Genomic DNA, 23,264 nt, shown 5'->3' on the forward strand with positions numbered 1-23,264 from the left:
TGTGAAAGATTCCCTTTAAGTTACGTGGGAACCGAGAACAGCGCGGTATGGGTCCCTCTCTGGGTAGCGTGGAAAAAGCCCAACATGGTACTTTGCTGGGTATTACATAAACATGTATAGAAAAATCAATCACTGACCACTAAGAAATCACAGTCCAAGAAAGTCAATGGCCAGTCTACAAATGTTTATTGAATGCTTACTATTTGCCTGGATGCTCATTATTTTGTTATAACAGCTTTATTGAGGTATAATTAACATGCAATGAACTGTACATATTTAAAGTGCACAACTTAATAATCTGTAACATATGCCCAAACCTGTGAAACCATTATCACAATCACTTCATGTTTCATCTCTCAGAGTTCACTGTCCTTCATTGTCTGATGGCCTATGTGTTGAAAACCACTGTTCCATATATTTTGTCTGGTTTTCTAGTTATTTACAATGGGTGGGTATATTCAGTCCCCGTTATTCCATCTTGATCAATGAGGAAAGGCTGCTTGGCACTATTTTAAGTGCTGGACCTATTAGAAGTGAACAAAATGGAGAAAATCCCTGGCTTCAAACAGCTTACATTCTGGAGGGGGATGGAATAGAATAAACACAGGAAAGAAAAAGTAATATGCAGGAATTATTTCAGAAAATGTGTGTCGACCAAATAAAATGGCAATGTAATCGGCAGTAAAGGCTTGTCCAAAGGGAGGTGACATTTGAGGAGATGAATTATGAGGAGGAGGCTATCGCTTTGAGGAGCTAAGGTAAGAGTGTTTTCAGGTAAGGATACACAAGTCCAAAGACCCCAAAACAGAAATAAGTTTGGCTTGTTTGATAGGACACAGACAGAGCCAGTGTGGCTGGAGGGTATTTAAGGTGGGAGTCGAGGTGTGGTGGGTGGAAAAGGATTGTATGTAGGTCATTGTTCCAGTTACCCTCACTGCATAACAAAACACCCTAAAAGTGGCACAGAACAACAATCATTCATTTTGCTTATGAATCCACAGGTGCCTGGAGTTAGCTAGGAGCTCTCGTTATGTCTCTCAGGTTGTTATAGACAGGTGGTGGCTGGAGCCGGGGTCATCTCAAAGCATCTTCAATCACATGTCTAGAATCTGGGCTAGGGAGACAAACCACTGGAGGCGGGAACATACCTGACTACTTGGCTATCTTTCTCTCTCTTGGGCTCTCCACGGAGACTTAAGGTAGCCCAACTTCTTACATGAAATTTGGAGATTTTCAAAGTTCCTCAACAGAAACTGACAGAAGCTTCAGGGTATTTCCAAACCTAGCCTTAAAAGTCAGTGTCACTTTCTCCACATTTGGTTCATTAAGGTAGTCACAAAGATTCACCCAGGTGCAAGGAGGAGGGAACACAGACTCGATTTCTTGTTGGAAGAATGTCAAATAATGTGTGACCATGCCAATATGTTCCATACATGCCAAGACTGCTAGGACACTCCTGAAACCATGCATGGTACCTAACCCTGTATATGCTGTTTTTTTCTATACATACCTACCTACATAATGTTTATTAATTAGGCACAGTTAAGAGATTAACAACAATAAGTAATAAAATAAAAATAGAACAATTATAACAATAAAGTGTAATAAAAGTTAGTGAATGTGGGGGTCTGTCTCTGTCTCTCAAAATGTCTTATTGTAACCTTTATCCTTTACTTGCAGTAATGGCTTGGTGTCTTTCTAGGGGATCCCTTGCTGAAGTCTTCGTATAGGCTCAATGCTTGCTGGGGCAATACATTTCCATCAATCAGAACACGTTTTCCGTTCCTGTCTTCTACCCACAAATTTAATGGCTTTTCCATCTAACTAAGTATGTATCATGCACTATGGTCATAGTGTTTGCAGTTTGAGGTGCTACAGCCAAAGTAGCATGAATTTCTTTTTTGCTTCTTAACAATCTCATGGATATAGGTTCGTTCTTACTGTAAATCTTAGCAACCTAAGCATACATTTTTTTTCTTTCCTTATTAAGTCAAGAACTTTCACTTTTTAACTTAAAGGAAGCACTTTACAGCCTCTCTTTGGCGTATTCGAATTGTCAGCATCACTACTCTTGAGGTTTGGGACCATAACTAAGTAAAATAGGGGTGACCTGAACACTACGGTTGATCTGATAACCCAGAGGGCTCCAATATGACTGTTGGGGAGTGTCTACAGTGTGGAGACACTGGACAAAGGGATGAGTCACGTCCTGGGCAGGACACAATGGGATGCCATGAGATTTCATCATGCTACTCAGAACGTCACACAATTTAAAACTTATGAATTGTTTATCTCTGGAATTTTCCATTTTATATTTTCAGACTGCAGTTGACCACAGGTAACTGAAACCACAGAAAATGAAAACACTGATGGCTATACCAGTAAAAACAATTAGAAAATAAAACTGTGAAAATGATACCACTTACAAGAGTGTTAAAAAAAATACCAACTACCTAGGAAAAAATCCAACAAAAAATGTACAAGAACTTTATGCAGAAAATGATAAAACTTTATTGAGGGAAACAAAAAAGTAAATGAATGGATATATTATTTTCAAGGATCAGAAAACCTATAATTATAAAGATGTCAGGTTTTCTCAAATTGGCCCATAGATTCAATATAATACCAGTCAAAATATCCACAGCTTTTTCTGTAGACCTTGAAAAGTTAATTCTAAAATGTTTATATGGAAATGTGAAGGATTAAGAATACCAAGCCACTCTTGAAGAGGAAGAAGAGGAAGAGGAGGGGCTTTCTGCCCTTGACATGAGACTTGTCATAAAGCCAGTGTGATACATCATTAGGGCAATATGATATTGCCATAAGGAACACAAATAGAAAAACAGATAGACAAATAGACCAATTTAATAAAAGAGCCCGGAAACAGACCCATACACATATGGATATTGATTTATGTCAAAAATGGCATTGCCAAAGAGAGAAGGAAAACGGTCTCTTCAGTAAATGGAGTTGGAATAATTACCCACATGGAAATAAGGAAGAAGAAAAGGGAAGGATGGAGGGAGGGAGGAAGGTATACACTCTGCAGAAATACTTGTACATATGCACTGGGAGACATGTACAAGAATGTTTGTAGTGGCATTCCTCATAATATCTTAAATTAGAGACAATCCAAAAATTCAACACTAGGGTGGATAAATGTGACATATTCATAAAACAGAGAATTTTACAGCAACAAAATGAATAAGCTAAAGCCTCATATAGATGAATCAATTAAAAACATAATATTGAATGAAATAAGCCAGACACAGAGTACATGATTTCATTTACATTAACATTCAAAACCAGAGAAAACTTTGAAAAAAGTGATGAACTATAAAGAGAGGTAAGTTAGGATAGTGGTTATCTGTATAAAGGAGATATGGGTTAACAATGGGAAGGGGTTGTGAAGTGGGGCTTCTAGAGTGCTGGCTATACCTTACCAGGGGTGCCAAAAAAATGTATACAAGTGGCAACTTTGGTCAACTTAGCTCAAGCAGTAGTTCGCTGTAATCAAAAGTGTCTGGATGCTGATGGTAACCACTTTGAGCACCTCTTGTAATTGCAGATGTCAAACATTACTTGTATTCATCTTTTGTTGTTGATATATATTATTACAATTTTAATAGTTTTTTCCTTTCTTAAAATGTGTATACATTTCTTTTTTTTGGCACCAACGGTATTTCTTGACCTGGATGGTAATTATGTAATATTTGCTTCATAATAATTCATGTAGTAGCTGTACATGTATGTTTTATGTATTCCTCTATATGCATATTTCACAAGGAAATGTTTTTTAAAAACTAAGTTCACTTTGGCTACTGTGAAGGCAGGCAAGTGCGCAAGCACAAAGTCCACTTGTCCAGTAAAGACATGATGGAGGTTTGGACTACTACGGCTGAGAAGTGGTGAGATTTGGGAACTATTTTAGAATAGGACTTGACGTGGAAACATAAAGGAATAAAAAGATGAAGCAACAAACATGCTGATCATCCTAAAACACAGAAAAAATGCAAGAGAGTTAGCTAAGCTTTTAAAACAGAAAACATTAATATGAAGTACTAGGTTGTGTGAATGGGTGTTCGATTGAAGACTTCTGTCCAACTGGTTAGGGGAGGCTTCATAAAAAAGCTGGGAAAACAAAGACTTGATACAGACTGTGGAGGAAAAGGATGAGGGGATGATACAATTAAGGGGAGTAGCTGACAGTTTATAGGTAGATTAGTGTGGATGGTTCTGTACCCTATTGCACATTATTTTCTTTTTGAGATATTTCATGTTATCTCTCGAATAGATTTTTATCAACTTACAACTATCACTCAGATCCCAATAGAAGGTGTAGCACATCATTTCAAACACAGTAGCCAGTCCATAAATTCTGATTGAACTATGAAGTTTTGAACAAGCGCATCACACAAGCCTGGCACCCAGGATCAGCCGTAAGCTGACGTGACACATACACACGATCCTGGCTGCCTGCATCACGATGCTTCTATACTATGTACGTACTACACAACAGTAACTTCTGCATCATTGGCTTCCTTTTAACTTGAGGGTGTTACTGGAAATTTTGTTTTTGAAACAACTTTTTCTCATTAGGTAAGATGATGAGTGTGGGACTGAAGGGGGTGTATACAGGTAATAACATCTAGAAACAGAAGTTTGTGGGGGGACTTCTCTGTCAACCCACTTATATATCTAGGAAGGCTTCCTGATCAGTCAGGGTTAATTTGAGAATCATCAGAATTAACAATAAAAGGAGGAATTTTTTAGGCTTGTGAGAAAAGGAGAGTGGGATAAGCAGTGATTTTAAAACTCTTTGGACCACTTCGTGAATTAAATGTATAACCACTATGCTGTACACCTGAAACTTATATAATATTGAATGTCAACTGTAATTGAAAATAAATTAAAAAAGAAAACTCTTTGGAGTCTGATTTAGTATGTGATTTTGGCATGATTCTCCCTTTCATACGCACACAACATGACATTAAAAAACTTACTGTTGGCCTGAACAAGAGTGAATTTACTTTGATAGATATCTGAGATTCCACTACAGCTCTTAAGTCAACTGAAAACTAGAACATTGAACACCAGTGGTGGAGAGAAAGTGACAAAGGGAAGATTCTATGAACTTGAGTACAGGCAAAGTGAGATAACAGCTAGTGCTCACACAACATTAACTGTCAACTAGGCACCATTCTAAGGAGTTCCCTGTATTAACTCAATTCTCACAAGAACACTGTGAGGTCATCCTCATCTTATAGAAGAAGGCACTGAGAGTTTGGTTAAGTTGGCTGAGATCGCAGAACTGGAATTTGAAGCCCAGCATTCGGACTCTAGAATCCCATATTCTTAACCAAGGTGCTAGACTGTATCTTTTTCTTAGAAAAAGAGGAAGAGATAGTATAAATTCTGGAACTTCTTTTTATGTTTCTTTTACTGGTAGCTTGGAAACTATGGAGGCATTTTAATATGACATATGAAGATAATTATCTCTACTTCATCCTTATTGCATATTCCTTTAGCTTTCCAACGACATTCTCGGTCCCTCTTAAGTTAAAAATGTAGCTGACTTCAGTTCTATTTTTTTTTAACCTATGTTTGCTATTTTAAAAAGTGTTGCATAGCTTATGCAAATTTGAAAAAAAAAATCCGCTGAGGTTTTTAAGTTAAAGGTCCAAGATAAACAATTAGATTTTTGGCTTTCAAGAATATTGAAATACCTTACAGCTACGTAATGGATTTGGTTCATTAAATTGCAGCACTTTAAGGAAAGAGGTAAGGCGTGTTCTACACTGACTAATACACTAATTATCATTGGTCACAAGAGCTGTCATAATCGAAATCTTTTTACTCTCTTTACACTGAATAGTAGGAAAAACAGTGGGCAAACAATTCAACTTCCAAATCAAGGAGAATGGAGAATGGTATTGGAAAGTTAACTTTTCTGCTGGGCTCCGGAGTTCGAACATACGAAAGCTATAAACGAACTGCACAAACGCAGTAAGACATCTAATTCTTTCACAAACGGTCACACCCACTCAGACTGACTGCAAAGTCTATCATAATTGGAAGCAGAGTTGCTGTTATTTAATGCGTTTGGGTTTCTTGAAAACCTACAGGTCACCTGCTTTTTAAAACCTCCCCTCGAGATGCTCGCCCTCCAGCCTGAGCATCTCCCAGGATACACCTTCCGAGGCTCCCCGGCCTCCACCTGGACCGCGGCCCTGCGCCCGGCGCCGGGTTGGAGGAAGGGGCGGTGGAGCCGAAGCGGAGAGGAGCGCAATGGTCCAGTCCCCCTTAACCGCGGCCCCACGCGGCGCCCTCCCTCGCGGGGGCTGAGACTGAAGAGGAAGTGGGGAGGCTCCGCTCCGTCCGCGCAGCAGCACCCTCATGCCCCCGCCCTTCTCCTCGGCACCGGGCTCCGGCGCGCCCCCTCCGCGGCCCTCACCCCGGGAGAGGAGCGGGCGGCGCGGGCGGGCGCGCGGAGAGAAGCCGCCGGGAGCGGTTGGCTTGCGCCCCGCAGCAGGTACCCCGAGACGCGTGCCCACCGGCCAGCCGGGCCCCAGGGCGACCCCGGAGACCGCGGCGGCCGGAAGCGCAGACGCGTCACTTCCGGGCGGTGCAGTGGCCGCCGCTAGGAAGATGGCTGCGCCCTGTGGCTCGGAGCGGCCCGCCAACTCGCCGCTCAAAATCCCGAAGATGGAGGTGCTCTCCCCGGCCTCTCCTGGTGGCCTGAGCGACGGGAACCCTTCGCTGTCCGATCCTTCCACGCCTCGGGGCGCCTCCCCGCTCGGGCCAGGCAGTGCGGCGGGCTCGGGGGCAGCGGCGTCCGGGGGTCTCGGGCTGGGGCTGGGGGGCCGCAGCGCCGCCTCGTCCTGGGGGGCCCCCGCCGCCGCCTGCCGCGGCATGTCGTGGACGCCGGCCGAGACCAACGCGCTCATCGCAGTGTGGGGCAACGAGCGGCTGGTGGAGGCGCGGTACCAGCAGCTGGAGGGAGCTGGCACGGTGTTTGGCAGCAAGGCCCCCGGGCCGGCCATGTACGAGCGCGTGTCCCGGGCCCTGGCCGAGCTGGGCTACGAGCGGACCCCGTCCCAGTGCCGGGAACGCATCAAGGTAACCGGCCGCCCGGCCCGGGGCTGCGAACCCGAGGCAGAGAGGAGGCGGGGAGCGGGCCTCGGGGGCGGGGCCGGTCCGAGCTCGGGGCTCCCTCCCGGGCCCGGAGGGCGACTCGCATCTCTCCGCTTTTTTTCTTCTTTCCCTGGGAAGGAGGTTTTTTTCCAGATGGCCGCCAGCCCGTAGGTTTCCTGAGTTTGAAGTTGGGCGTGCCTGCCGCCGCCCCTCTTTCTTGCCAATGGAAGACGTTCCTGCGCTCTGAAGTTGGTGGTTTCTCCTTGTGTGCGCCGTGGGCGTCCCCGAGCCCGGGCGCCTCTCGCCCCACCGCCGCGGCCTCGCTTTGTTCCAGGCAGAGGGGCGCCCAGGCAGAGGCTTACGGCCCGGGGCGGGGTTGAGGAAGGGTAGCAGAGGGGGGGCAGTGGGCCCCCAGTTTAGGAATTTTCAAACGAGTGCAGTGGCTGAGCCATGCAAAAAGCGCCTTCGGACGACTGGCTTTTGTGTCAGTCGTCTTGCTTCTAACTTGAGCTGTGAAGGACAAGTAAGACTGGAGATGCTTTGGAGAATTGGAAAGGCTTGATTGCAGCCAGATAGTGCATTGTTATCATGGAGTTAGCTTGGCTGAGAGTTGGTTTGGAATTTGGAGTGTCGATGCCTCCAGAGTTTGATTGGCTTGAAGTATGTTTCTGACTAAGCTCCTTCATGAAAGCCAGCTTTTCCCTGCTTTAGTTATTGTGCCGGATGTGGTGACAAGTAAAGCTTTCAGGGTGCATCTGGCTAGCCTGTGTACCTGAATGTTTAAATACAGAGGCTTAATTTGGGTTAGAAATTTTACCACCAGCCAGATTATTGTTTTGCTGTTTCTACTGATTTTTAATCTAGGCGTTCAGATTTGTATTGTAAGATGATGTGGAAGTGTTTTTTAAGTAAGAGAGTTCCTTTACCGTAGTGTCTGCTAAAAGATCCTGGTAGTATTCTTTCTGCCATTTTCCCTGAACTACTTGTTGTTCATAGTCATAATATCTGTGTACTTCTTTACTGGTAGGATGGCATTTTTTGTCCAAACTCCTTGGGAATCGTAAGCATAGAAGCAAATGTGATCACTGAAATCATAGCCTTACACAATTATGAGATGGATATCCAGGAAATCCAGATTATATTAATGAAGAGACAAGCACAACCTTAAAAAATTCTGAGAATCCCACACCCCTGAAAACAAATCTTTAGGTTCCAGTTTCAAAGATGCCGATTTAGAACAAATAACTCAGAAATTTCTTTCACTTTTTTGTGTTGATGAGACTTGCAAAAAGAAATTCAGTAATCCTTTTTGCTTTAGATTTTTCAAAATAGAAACAGAGGTTCACAGGGAAGAAACACCATTTGTGGTCTAGTGTACATGAAATACCTACCAAAATTAAATTATGAAAACTCAGTAAATAATTTCTTCTAAGTTTAAAAGGAGGGAAGAGATATATAGTAACTTCAGTTTTATTCATGAAACTTTCTGTTAGTTACAGTTTCAATATGTTGATGTAACAACTTTCATCTCATCATCTGAAGGCGTCAGAAAGCTTGAGTCTTATTCCAGCCTCTTAAGACCCTGACCACCTTCCTGAATAACCTCAAAGCACATCACTTCCATTGTCTGGACTGTGCCTCATTGCTCTTATCGGTACAATGGAAGTATTAACATTTTAAATATTGAAATTAATAGCTCTTGGGTTTGCTACCAAAGTAACAATTTTTACTATCCAGTGAACATGTATCTTTCTAAGTGCACAGGATTTTAACTTAAAATCAGATATAAACATTTGTTTATTGCTGCAAAGAGTTTCATTTTGAAGTCTGACATGTCCTGTTATTGATATTTGTTCAGTCATTTGGATAAAATGGATGTGTTTGAGACTGTTCTGCACAGATTATTGTTTGGTTCTGATGCTTTGTTGCTTTTTGTTTGTTTGCCAGAAGAAAATTTGTCTGCTAACAATTCCAACCTAATTTTGGAGCCAGGTAAACAAATAGGTGGTTTTCTGTCTAGTCATTACATGATTTTGCTCCTTTTGTATAAGCCTTTTCTTTATATTGCCATTCACCAAATACTTGAGCACTTACTGTGTACAAGGCTGTCTGCTAGATGTTAGGATGAATAGAAATTGTAATATACCATCTGAGAGCTTCAGGGCAGTCAAAGTCTATATACACACATCAGAGTTAAAAAGCTGTACAAGACAACCCGTGGGATGGTATACTTGATTAAGTGTCATATACTAAAATGACTTACTGTCATACCAAAGCAGACAATAAGTGTGATGACTTCAAAAGAGGGAGAGATCTCATTACAGTCCACACTGTAGTAGTTGAAAGATCTCTCTAGACTTAGAATTCATGAAAGCATTAACTTCTGAAAGCATTCACATGCTATATATATTCACATTTCCGTCAGTTAATCTGATACACTGCAAAATTCATTCTCAAGTCCCATATTTTTGGGTTTTCTCCATAAATTTGCCTCTTGAGTGTGGGTTTTATGTCTTTGAAACAGATGTGTCCTGGTTCTGCCTGAAGGTGAAATGCAAGGTGATTGCATGACCCAAAACACTTGTCTTTGCTGGCTCAATGCTGGTGCTCATCAAATGGACTCAAACGTAGTAGGGAGTTTTCTGCCCAGCAAACATAATGATTCATTTTTTAGGGACATTGCTTAGATTTATTCACCAGTAATTGTCATAATCCTTGAAGCAAATTTCGTACTTTAACAGACAAATCACAGTATAGTATATTTGGTCTTTTATTTTTGCTGTTAAGCCTTGTCATTATTTGTGAGAAACAATAGGGCAAAGATAACTTGGAGCCAAAAGATCCCCTTGTCCCTGTGTAATCATCGCAATGGACTCTGCCCATCTCTGAAGACTTTTCTCTGGTGTTTGTAGACAAGACTTTCCTTTTGCGTTATCGTTGAAAGATTGCGAAGAAATATGGGATACTACTCAGATAGTTCGTAAGAAAGATTCAGATTTGGTTCCTTCCATTGTTTTTTAAATATTTATAGAGTTTAGTATTTAAAACAAAAACAAAAACGCTTGTTTATTTAAGTGTGTTTTTCCAGGACCCATCAGCTCCAAGCCAAGTAGTTGTTTCAATCTAGTTGTGGAGGGTGCAGCTCACAGAGGCACATGTGGGGATCGAACCAGCAACATAGTTGTCAAGAGCACCGCACTCTAACCAACTGAGCTAACCTGCCACCCCTTCTTCCGGTTTTTACATAGTCAGTTTCTGTTGTTCCCATGCCACTGTGTCCCGAAAGATTGTGTGTTCCAGCTTGCTTGTCTGCTTGTGAATCTGACGGGCTTGCTGTGTATCCTGAAAGTATACAGTCATGTACCACATGACAATGTTTTGGTCCACAGTGGACCACATACGACACTGTATGGCCTATGTATATGATTAGCAGTAGTAGGCTGTCGTAGGCTGCAGTGTGTAGTAGGCTGTACCAGGCTTGCGGAAGTGCACTCACTCCGATGTTTGCACATTGAGGAGGTTGCCTAGCAACGCCTTTCGCAGACTGTACCCCCAGCACTGAGCTGTGCATGACTGTAGACTTAGGCTACCAACCATGCCCTTATACAGTGGTACCTCAGTTTTTGAACATCTCCATTGACGAACATTTCGGTTTACAAATGCCATAAACCCCGAAGTAAATGCTTCGGTTTTCGAACACGCCTCGGAAGTCGAACATGTCACGCGGCTTCCGCTGAGCGCAAGATCCTGAGGCCCAGCTGTCGGCTGTTTTCGAACATTTCAGAACTTGACCGGACTTCTGGAACGGATTACGTTCGAAAACTGAGGTAGCACTGTATTTAGGCTTTCAGTTTGGGAGGTTTGGGGTTTAACAAGCACTTGTTGAAATGGTGACTGAATAGTCTTCTGAGTTTCATTGTAATTAATTTAGTTTAAATAGCCACGTGTTGTTAGTGGCTACTGCATTGAGCAGTGTAGGTGACAAGTTGTCAGTCAGAGTGTTGAACTCTGTCTATTATGAAAGGATTCCCTTGGCTACCCACTCAACCTCTGTGGGGAGCTCAAGGTTCCTTTGTCTTGCCATCCCTGTCACTTTACTCCTGAATAGGAGGAACCTTGACAGAAGTCAAGAAAAATGGTCCACTGTTGTGGGAGGAAGCACTTTTGCTGCAAGGAATCAAGTATTATCACCTCAGCTGGCTGGGGCAAACCCATATTCTTGGTTCTCTGGACAGTGCCGTCCAATGGAACTTTCTGTGATGATATGAGTTTTCTGTATCTGCCCTGTCCAACAGGCACTGTGCAGTAACCACTAGCCACGGCTGGCTGTTGAGCACTTGAAATGTGGCTAGTGTGACCGTGACAGTGATTTTTAAAATTTTATGTAATTTTAATTAAATTTAAGTAGCCGTATGTGGCTAGTGGCTACTGTATTGGCCAGAACAGCTTGGGAATAATGGCCTTCAAACTTTTTTGCTTATGTACTCCCAAAAGAGTTTTGAAATCCATGTACTCTCTAGAACATTCTTAATCTGACATTAAAATGGTTTCATCGTATGTTTGAAAGTTTACAGGACGTTAACAGGATGAAGGAAATATTAAATCTAGTGTGAGGTGAACGAGATGAAGCTTGCCTGTAAAATTTACTGAACAACGTACTGTGAATCTGAAAAATCCACCCAATGGTCTTATCTGTAGGTTTTATCAAATATATCTTGAAGATGTTGATGATCAGACAATATTCCACTTACGTTTTAAAGAAACAATATTTGTAACCTATATTGCTTTGGTTATTCTAAATTGAGGGGCCAAGCTTCACACTTAAAAAATGCATAGAAGACTGGGAGTGACAGGAATCCCTATGTTTGAAGGTTCCTTGATCAGTTATTAAAGGAGGCACATGGGCACCCCATTTGAAGACCACTGTTTTAGACCTCTGAGCATCTTTTCAATATTTTCTTGACTGGATTAGAGCAGCCCTTGAATTCCACGGCCCTTAGGAAACAGGAAAGGTGTGGAGCTTAACTCTTGACTACAGTCCAAGTGGCTGGGAGAGGGTTTGGAGATCCTTCCCATTCCCTTTAATCACACTCAATTGACAGATTCGTCTCAGGGTTTCTATAAATACTAAGGTCTGAAATAACAACTATACTTTTTTATCATTCACCAACAAATAGTTTGAGTGCCTCCTGCAGTAGGCCCTACATATACAGCTGTGTACCGCTTCCCATCAAGGCGTCCACCTTCCAGTGGAGGAATCAGGCTACTAAAGCACCAGTTACAGTATTGAGAGCAAGGCCTATGTGTTGTGTTGCCATTAAGCTCACGGTGTTATAGTCGCCCACGGCCAGGGTGTGCAATAGGTTGTTAGGAGGTGGGTCCTGAAGGTGAAATGGGGCTGAGTTAGGCAGGAAGGAGTAGAGACAGATGGGCATTTGGGGTAAAAAGCCCAGGGGTGGGCAGCATAACTTAAAATGATGCAAACTGTAAAGACAGTAAAATATATTTTGTCCAAGAATCCAAAGCTGGAAATATCCAAATAATGAAGTTGTTCTAGAAAATTTGTAAGTGATCAGCTGTTTAAAAAGTCATGCCTTTCAATCAAAGAAAAAGTACCATGGTGAAGGTCTGATTTAGAAGCTACAAATGAATGGGTGGTGGTGTCGTAAAGAAGCATCCAAAAGGGTAGAGCAGACAATTTGGGGCTAACAGTGTAGTGGACATACCAATTCTAGGTAATTTACATGTTTTGATAAGTAACTTTTATAGTGTTGAATTGCAATTGTGCAAATACCCATTATATATCTTCCTCTTAAATTTATATGCTAGAAGGAAAAACCAAAGCAATGCATCTTTTTGAACATGCAAGAAGAAATGTATTTTACTCTGTGGCCTAGTACTCACATAGTGTATATGTACAACTGAAACAAATATCACAAAATAATAATGATTATAGCTCACACTTAAGTAGCGTTTACTGTGTGCTGTGCACTGTTCTAAATATTTTACAAATATTAACTTATTTAATCAACATAATGACACTGTACTTAATTATATGCAGTACACTCTGGTATGTTCTATTCTATTTGAACACAGGTAATCTAGCTCCTGAACCACTAGGCCGTATGTCCTCTTTAGCAATATAGTTACACAGCAAGTGAAAGCACCCAACATGTGGGTGCAGCTGGCAGGCTTTCTCCACGCCCTCCCCGACCCCCTCCTCTTCCTCCCTGGTACCTTTCAGCATTGTCTTCCCTTTTCACCCCAGTCCCTCTGGTACCTCTCACCGTCCCAGACCCCAGCTACAGTCTCAGCTGTCTCCGGAAGTCCTGCACCTAAAACTGGTGCAAAGAAAACCTGGGCAGATGGGGGTGGCCGCTCCCACTGGTATTGAGCAGCTGGCTTACTCTTCGCAGCTCAGGGTCACGTTGGTCCCCACATGGGGCGCTCCCAGTAGGTGGCAGGATGGAGGAGCTGGTGGCACTGGGGGAGGGGACACTGGTTAAAAACTCACACCCAAGAGACCAACAGACACACACCCCCCCAACTCCCACACATATACCCTCTGTCACTCCATTTGCCCCTCCTCCAACCTTCACACTCAGCCATTTGGGGGAGAGACCTGCCTGACCTCCCCTGGGGGTGGGGAGGTGTTGGAAAGTGTGTGCTTCTCACTTACCCAGCACATTGAGTTCTAAAGTTTTGCTGCTGTGGCCCCTGCTCACGCCTTGACTGTCTTGCACATTCACAGTACAGCTGTAGGACCCGGAGTCTTTCTCCTGGAGGCCCTGCAGCCGCAGGGACACATTCCGGGAGGGCATGGGGTAGATCAGGGAGACTCTGGGTTGGCTTGACACGGTTCCACCGATGTACGACAACACCTGGTGTGGGCATAACGCCTCCCCATTGTTACATGCGGGCACTGTGCCCGCAGGCTCAGCCAGTCCCCCTCCCCCAAACGCAATCCTCAGATACCCCTTATCTGCACCCAACCCCTCTAACCTGTACTCGCCTTTCAACTCCGACCCCCTCGCCACCCTCTCACCACCCCCCGGGTCTTCTTCACCAGAACGGTTCTTGATCCCCTGTACATTGTCTCTTCATCTCCCCCTTGCCGTGTTTAGCAAGGGTCACAGCCCACTGAAATTGGTTTCCCAACCCACTAATGGGTCATAACCTGCAGTTGGATAAAAGAGAATTAGAAGATAATGAGGTGAGAACAAGTTTCTTCTGTCATTGTGCTCTTTTAGACTTAAGGTATCAAAACTCCAGAAATACCATTAATTTGGAACCAGTCATGTCCCGTATTATTCTGGTGAAATGTCTTATATATTATGTGGTTCTGGGTAGCTGGAGCCTAGGGTTTGAAGGAAGAGGGTGAAAGGACATGGGAAGTGGGGAGAAGTGAGACTGGAGACATAAACTGGAGGTCAGATGGTGTGCTAAGGGGTTTGCACTTAATCTTCAAAGAATTGTAAGCTGGGGAGTGACAGGGTTAATCTTAAAGAGGTTCTAAAACTGGCTGTAATGTGGAAAATGAATTGGAAAGGGTGAGACAGGAAGCACAGAGATCATTTAGAGGCTTCTTGCAGTAAGCTAGACAAACGGTGAGATAAAACAGTGGCAATGAAAATGAATAGAAGAGGATCGATTTCAGATACATCAATATCAGTGGAGCTGATTGGAGAGTCTGAAAATTCTAATTTATAGGATATGTTAGATCTTAACCTGTCACACAACTCAACTGGTTAGTGCTCTTCCAACTTACAGAGGATTCTTGGTTGTATCCTCAAGGATCATCAAACTACTTCATAGCTGAAGTTTTTAGAGCTGGTTCTAGGACCCAGTGAGAGCCAATAAAACACCACTTTAGGACAGTCCTGCCTCTGTTACCTCTTATGTATACTCTATACCAGGGGTGTCCAAACTTTTTTCAACGTTTTTCACCAAGGGCCATATGCGGTAAAATACACAAACAGCCGGGCCACTCACTCGAGGTGAAGTACATATTGCCTCACCTGGTTTATTTAAGAAAACGAAATATGTTTTTGGAATTTGCTGTGGGCCAATAAAAAATGGATTGCGGGCCGCAGTTGCCCCGCGGGCCGCAGTTTGGACACCCCTGCTCTATACAGACAGACTTTTGCATTCTGATTTGCTCCCCAGTCTTCAGAAGGGGTTATCCTGCCTTCTGTTTTTCCTCTTTTGTAACATTACCATAGGGTAAGAACTAACGTTCAGATCTAAAATTTAAAATGTTAATTGTCACAGGGCACTCAGAAGTATATGGTCATATCGCCAGGTTGAGGGTTTCCCCCCTTTGGAAAGTTATATCTGTGTAATGTTTTTGAAAAATGGGAGAAAAAACTTCTCAAGTTTCAAATGCAAAGACCAGTATCATAAAGAGCTTTAGATTTTAAACAGCTGTTAGAATTGCCGTGATTATTAGGTACTCTTTAATTTCATTTCTGTTGTGGGGTTCATGCAATGTCTTCTGCCTGCTACTTGCCATTGCAAAAACTTCATTCAGTGTTCAAAATGAAGGCTTAATGAATCTGTGCCTCGTATGCATATGTTACAAATTACCTGGAGTTTGTAATCTATGCCGAGTATTCCTCCCCCTGCATTGTTCTGAATAATTGAAAAATGTCTACATATTGGAATCAGGCATGTATTTAAATCTGTATAATAATTCTTACCTATTTTTAGTTGAGCGAGTCCTTGAGAGCCAATGGGAAAAAAATTTTTTTCTTGGCACTAATCAAGTGAGTGTTATCTTGTCACTTAGTGGGATGTGTTGTTATTCCTTAGGAAAATACAAACCTGTGTTTATTCTCAGACATTTTAGGAATAACAGCCATCATTTTATTTTTACATATGTGTTCTTGGCTGTATTCATAAATTACATATTTTGAGCTACCAAATAATACTTCATTCAATATAAATTGATACAGTAGAATGGAAGTTATTTATTTAGATATGTTTTCTAGTTGCATTTTATCAGCCTATGTAAGACTACTTTGTTGTAATAGCCTGAATTTTTTAAACTCACAATATTGTTTCTCTACTATCTACATTCATATTACTTCATTTATCCGAATAACTCGATTATGTTTGTAATTGATATTAATAAAACCAGAATAAAGTTTATATCTACCAAAAACTGCTTTTATTATTATTATTTTAAGTTTGTAAATACTTTTCTCTAAGTGGAAAGAGCTGGTTTATGATTTAGAAAGAAGGGTGTAATTGGTCAAAAAGTACCTCAACCTTATATTTGATCTCTCAACTACCATATGAAATCTTAAGGAATTTTTGTTCATTTCATTCATTCATTCATTCATTCATTCATTCATTCATTCATTCATTTAGCAAAAATTTATTAAGCCACTTCTGCATGCCAAGCATTGATTTAGGTGCTGGGAATACATCAGTGAACAAAACTGGGTAAAAACAAACAAAACAACCCTGCCTTCAAAGAGCTTACATTCTGGTAGAAAACAATATGGGATTTAAAATGTATTAATTTAAAACAATAAACACAATTAGAAAACCTCTCGGATATGTTATTCCTTGATATCAGCCTTATTGACCTTAGAAAGTTTGAGCTCTCTACTTTTCATTATGCACAAGAAATAGAAATTCATTTGCCTTTGCTTTATTAAGAATGATTTACATTTCATATTATGCCTTTGTATTATGATGTGTCCAGTTGGCCCGCTACGCAGCAAAATTCCACATTAGTATTCATTCACTCATTAGATAATGAGCAGCCTGTGCCGGGTCCCAAAGATTCAGCAAAAGCAGGTAATGTTCCTTGTCTTGTAGGTTCATAGGTGGACTTTGAGAGATCAGAGTTGTGCTAATTTTAGAGCAGTGTAAATTATTTTTCTTAAGTATTATAAACCACATTACAAAATTAAGAGGAAAAATAAAGAGAAAAATTTTAACTTTAGCATAACCACATATCTATGAAACATTTTTTTTAAAAGTGATGGTGAATCTGTTTTAACTCCATGCACCAAATTTCCATATACCAAAAACTGGATGAGAAGTCTGCATGCTTTTTGTAATATCGAACTCTAAGAAAATATATGGGTCACTGGGACTTCTTGCTTGATTGATGCTGAGTTTTGCCTGTCTCCTGCTTCTTGTGAACAGGTTGCCCAGTGAACAAGGCTGAACCCTCACTCTGGGTTCCTGTTTTTCTCCCTTCGTTTATATGTCAGTATTTTAGGCACCTTATTCCTGCCATATAAACCATTGAAAATTATTAAATGGTTTTGGCTTTTTTTCTGTAAAAGAAGTATGATCAAAAAGTTGAAGAAGCTGTGATGATACAGCCAGGTGTTTCTGAAACTTGAGTAATGTGTGGGCAAAAATGTGTATATAACAATGTTACTTATTATGTAACAAACCTAAATCTACATATAGAAGCCTTTTATAGATCTCACATGTTAGCATACAAAAACAGCTTTATAAAACACATTAAGTCCTAATAAAAGAAAATCAAGCTAGTATTCCTTTAATATTGGAGGACAGCTTAGCTGAAACTTATTTGCTTTTTAAAACAAGATTCTGATACTGACTGCTACAGTAAGATTCTTTGCCATGTACTTTGTAATAAAACTTTGCTGCTATTTTTCTCTACTTGAACTAACCTTTGTTTATAAGGCACCTTGATCTCCATATAGTGTGACTGTCATTTTGTAATAATAATGGCTAACATTTACTGAGAGCAAGTTATTAGGCCGACACTGTTTTAAATGCACTACTTATATTTTTCATTTAACACAAATCCATGAATGAGGTACTATTATTAGCCCTGCCTTACAGATGGAGAAGTTGAAGCACAAAGAGATTAATTTGTCTAATGTCACAAAGCTAGCAAGTGGGGAAGCTAGACTAAGCAGTCTGACTCGCTGTTCCTAACCACTTGGTTATAATGCTCCCTTATGAATCATCGGCCTACCTTGATTAAATTTTGACAACTGAAATAGTATTTTGGCAACAGTGTGATCATAAACAGTCATAAATGCAATACCAAAATCACATCGCAACACCCACCCAGAGGGACATCGTTATGCTTATGCATGGTTTTTATAGAAATGAAAACAATTTTAAAAAATTCTTGCAGATTAATTCATGGTGTCCTAAGATTATAAACGCAATGAGAAACATTGATTTGGAAGTCCCATGGAAGAATTTAAAACATAAAACTTTTATTATAGAAGACTTATTCAGTCATTCATTCAAGTCTTTTATAAATGATGGTATTTATTGGACTACCAACTCCTCTTAAAGGAAGTAAGTTTGAATTATAAAAGGGATAGCGTTACTTTTTGACAGTAAAAGCAGGTAAAGGTGTGGCTGACAAAGGATGCCAGGGAATGTCCCTTACCCTAGGCCTGCCATTGTAACCTAGTGTAAATGGTTTGGGTACTCTTCTCCTGAGAGATGATGGGGATGAGATGAAATAAATATACCTAAAATGTGAAATTTTTTTTGGTAAAATATGAAATATACCCAAAAGGAAAGCTAAAAATAGCCTGTGAAGAAAGCTGAAACTAGAATCAGAAAATAAGAAATCAATGCAGGGAGAATAGGAGTAATCCTGGAAAATATTGTTACTTCAGCTGTATATTAAAAATGACTCCCAGCAACTGGCAAAAGGTAAATCCAGTGATTTTTCCGTACTTTTCAATGTCAGCTGCTAAAGAGAAGTCCTAGTTTTGGTCCTAGTTTTGAAACCTAAGACTTAACTCACATTAGACACACTCTGATACTGACCTTGGACAAGTTGTTACCTTTCTCGTAGATCTCTTCTGTTAAATTAAGGATGCATCACATGTGTGATACACTGCCTAGACCCCACCTCCAGGAATGAGACACGGGTCAGTCCCGTCCCTCCAGCTGCCTGGAGCGCTGGTTGGTGATGGCTTCCAGTTGGATTCTTCCCAGGCACTTCTCTGTGCCCAAGGAAGCTGTCTCCCCCAAAGTTAGGCTCCCTCTCAGGTGGCAGCCTGAATCCACTGAGTGGTCAGTGCTGAAATGCAAAGGTACAGCCTCCTTGCTTCAATTCAGGACAACTCTGAAGGGTCATCCAAGTTCCGTCCCTCGCTCTGGGATAGGCTGACGCCTCTGCCCACCTGTCCCTCTCAGTCTCACTAGTAAAAGTGCACGCCGTCTCCTCAGGCTGTTTTCTGGGACCCTCTCTTAGCATTATTGTAAACATTAGGAATAATAATTGTAGACTGCTTAGACCAAATCTCAGCACGCAGTAGGCACTGAGAAAATGGTAGTTATAGTTTACCTTCATTACACGGGACATTGAGCCACATAGGGAAAATGTTTGATTTCTGTAGAAGATACAGACATTTTTTCATACAACCATTGCTTTTAGCAATCTTTATAAAGGTGAGAATAAAATATAAAAATACTACCAAATGAGCTACAAAAAGTGTTATGATTGCCTGAATTATTTTCTAACAGCTTTCTAAAGTTCAGGTTGCCCAAGAATAGATGCATAAACTTAAGACATGATTATTTGCAGGTTTTTCATAGGAAGGGTATGTGACAGAATATGAAGATGTATTCTTTCATGCACTTATGATTTGTAGTTTACACCATGTACATGCAAAAAAAAAGTTTTTGAAGTAATTCAATATTTACCCTTTTTAAAAAACAGTTGGCTGAATCTTCACTTAATGCTTATATCCAGATATCTTGGTGGAGGATTTCTAATAACCTTACTTTTTAGATGATTTTATCCGTGTCAAGATTATTTCTTTTTTTACCCACAACCAAATACACAAAATTTACTTAATGGAGAAATCTGTTATTATAGGTTATCTTTGCATTATAGATGGTAGTTTTTAGTAAGAAAATAACTACAAAACTGAGAGAATCACATGGTCATCATATGAAGGGAATAAAGTAGCCTACTGTTTGGGGTGGGGGCAGGAACTTCTCTGCACAATTTCCTTTTTAAACATTAGTATCATGAATAGAAGAAAGTACCTCTGTGTTTGGGAAGCAATAGAGAATTGTAACGATAAAACTGTGTGACTTTTTCTGTAATTGTGTGTGTGTGTACACATGTGCATGTGTAATTCTTCATTTTTACACATGGTTGATTGTGGAACAGTTAGTACGTAAGGCAGGGTGTTTGTATGGGAGGACTTAAAAGATGAGTGATTCTTCCCTGCTATCCTAGACATTTTAGATAATTCTCTTGAATGCGTTTTTTCAGTTATCACATACTAATAAAAGTTAACATTTTTAACATCATCCGAATACCAGGTTGAGGTGGTGCTCCAGGGTATGAGGTACTGAGAAAAAGAGGTGATGGAGGAGGTCCGAAAAAATCACCTTCAACCCAAGGCAGTTCTTCCCCAAACAACTGATTTTCCCCCCTTTTATGGGGAGGAAGTTTGAGACAAACAGTGTTGTTATCTGACAGTCTGATGACTAACCACCTGTTGCTGCTTATGTCTGAAGTTAAGTAGTTCAGGATGCCCAATTTTTTGACCTGTCTTCTTTTAAATAGAAAAGCACTTGGGGATTCCATGTGTAGAAGGATTCTGGTATCCCTGAGAAGCCCTGAAACGGGACCACGCATGCTGGGCGTGGCTTTCACTGTGCTGCCGCCAATAGGAGCTATTGTATGAGTACCTGTGATTTACCCACCGGTGTAGTGGTAACAACGTTATCGCCACGTGAATATAGTTCCTTGAGCCATGGAAGATGTTTGTTTTTCACAATTAGTATTGTCCACCTTGAGGCAAGACCCTCAGCTGCTAGCATGGAGGGTCCCAGAAAAGGGAGGACTTGATACGCATTGAGCAGCAAAATGTGCTGCATTATTTATAAGTTCTATGCAGAAATCTCTCCTTCATGAAGACAGTACTGGCCAGTTATAGACACAAAAGTGAGTCGTTGGTAGCCAGTTTGGGAAGAAGTACACGCTGGTAGAATTCAGCCCAGGGAGCCCGGAGCTCAGAGAGGTAAGATCTCGGTTCCTGGTGGTCCTTCCGTTGGACCTTACAAAAACCCAGGAAACAATTCGTCTTTTTCCTTTTTCACCTTTGACAGAACTACTGTATATTTTTAATATTTATTTAGGTGGTAAGGCATAAGAAATAACAAAGTTTGGACAGAGCTGCAGAGCTCCCTTTGGCAGGTGACACCTCCCCCCTAAGAAAAATATAACAAGAATGACAGATACTTTTTTTTTTTTTTTCAGTTTCAGGTACACAAGACAAAGCAATACTTAGACGTTTATCATTTATATCCCTCACACTGTGTGAACTCCCCTCCCCCATCCACTACCCCTCTGACATCACACAGAGCCATTACATTTTCACTGTCTCTATTCCTAATGCTGTACTCCGCTTCTTGTAAGTATATACATACATATATATACATATATACATATATATATATAAAATTATAGTTGGCATTCATTATTGTTCAGCGTCAGGTGTACAGTGCAGAGATCAGGCATCTGCATCATCCCTGAGGTGGTCTCCCAAATGGGACACGTGTCCATCGGATACCCTACAAAATCTTTACAACATTGATTACATTCCCCAAATTAATTTTCAAAACCCCGTGGCCATCTTGTGGTTACCGACTGTTTTCTAATCCCCTCACCTTCCCCCTTATCCCCACCCCCCGCCCATCTAGCAACCCTCAGTTTTTCCTCTATGTCTCCCAAACTGTCTCTGATTAGTTCATTCACTTATTCTTTTCTTTAGATTCGCATATAAGTGAGATCATACGGTATTTGTCTTTCTTTGTCTGACTTATTTCACTTAGCATAATGTTTTCTAGGTCCATCCATATCATGGCAAATGGTAAGATTTCTTTCTTCTTTATGGCTGTGTAATACTCCATTGTATAAATGTACCACAGTTTCTTAATCCAGTCATCTACTGATGGGCATTTTGGTTGTTTCCATGTCTTGGCTATTGTGTATAGTGCTGCAATAAACATAGGAGTGCATAAAGATTTTTGAATTAGAGTTTTGGATTTCTCCGGATAGATACCTAGGAGTGGAATTGCTGGATCATAAGGTAGTTCCATTTTCAGATTTTTGAGATACCTCCATACTGTTTTCCATAGTGGCTGCACCAATCTGCAATCCGACCGGCAGATACTTTTAAAACAGCCTCGTCCTCTGCCATTAGCCCTCTTCTGTTACGGAGATACTAATTTGCTTTGCTAATTATAGCTGTATCTATTACGTTGTAGGCTCTTTTCTGTTCCTGCTTTTATTCAATATTTTAGGAGCCCTTCCCACCTTGGAATTATTGATTTTCTTTGCTAAGAAAAATTTGATCTTCTTGCTAGTGAGTTACTACTTTTAAATTACCTTAATTCATTTACTTAATATGTTGAACAGGACTTATGTGATAGGCAGTATGCAGGGCTCAGGGAAGCAGTGAACAAGGCAGATGTAACCCCTACTCATGGAGCTCACAGGCTAGCAGAATAGCTCTCTTTGGGAACAACGTTTTGTGGGTGGCATTTGGTAATTTTTATATGCCAAATCCCTTCTGAAGACATACTTGTCTTGGGGTCTTGACTCCACATTTGTAAAGGGAGGAAGTTGGACTAGATGGTCTTGAAGGTTCTTTTCTACTCAAAACTTCCATAATGTTTTGGAGGTTGGAACCTGGTTTGCCATTAGAGCCTTGGGCAGCTCCCCGCCCGCCCCTCCCGTCAATCAGTATATTACAGAAAGTTTTATGAAAGATATTTGGCATTGCAACTACAAAGGAAAGTGGTCAAGACTTACTTACATTAACGTACTTGCTTCCAGATGTATGAATTTCCCTTTTTCAAGTTGTTGCCTTAGGAAATTTATCTAGATTCTATATCACTAAGTTAATCAGATAATGATCAAGTACTATGTGATACAATTGAAACATAATCAGCATAACTTATGAATCATTTAATATTGCTTAAGTGCACTTCAGAAAAAGGTTTCTTCCCCAAGAAATAGAGAATGCTATATTTTTGTAAAGAGTGAATTGACATCCTTGTATGAGTCTTTCAAAAAACGGGAACTTGGCTAATTTACCTCTTAAAGGAAATATTTAATGCTGCTTTATCTAAATGGGCAG

The 23,264-nt window shown here is 40.9% G+C and overlaps 1 protein-coding gene across 6 annotated transcripts in view; it reads left to right on the forward strand.

Annotated features, from left to right (window-relative positions):
- Window positions 1-6,316: 6,316 nt before the first annotated feature.
- MSANTD2 (Myb/SANT DNA binding domain containing 2) overlaps window positions 6,317-23,264 on the forward strand; it is a 29,465-nt gene continuing 12,517 nt past the window's right edge. For 2 of the 6 annotated variants that reach the window (XM_019710484.2, XM_019710485.2), the window contains exon 1: window positions 6,318-7,119. In XM_019710484.2, coding sequence (XP_019566043.1) covers window positions 6,397-7,119 — 723 coding nt within the window. In that variant the 5' untranslated portion in view covers window positions 6,318-6,396. Of the gene's footprint in view, window positions 7,120-23,264 lie in introns of all 6 variants that reach the window. The other 4 variants (XM_019710481.2, XM_019710482.2, XM_074321613.1 and 1 more) reach the window with 3 other exon arrangements.

Source organism: Rhinolophus sinicus, linkage group LG16 (assembly GCF_036562045.2).
Source record: "Rhinolophus sinicus isolate RSC01 linkage group LG16, ASM3656204v1, whole genome shotgun sequence".
In the NCBI taxonomy this organism is placed as follows: Eukaryota; Metazoa; Chordata; class Mammalia; order Chiroptera; family Rhinolophidae; genus Rhinolophus; species Rhinolophus sinicus.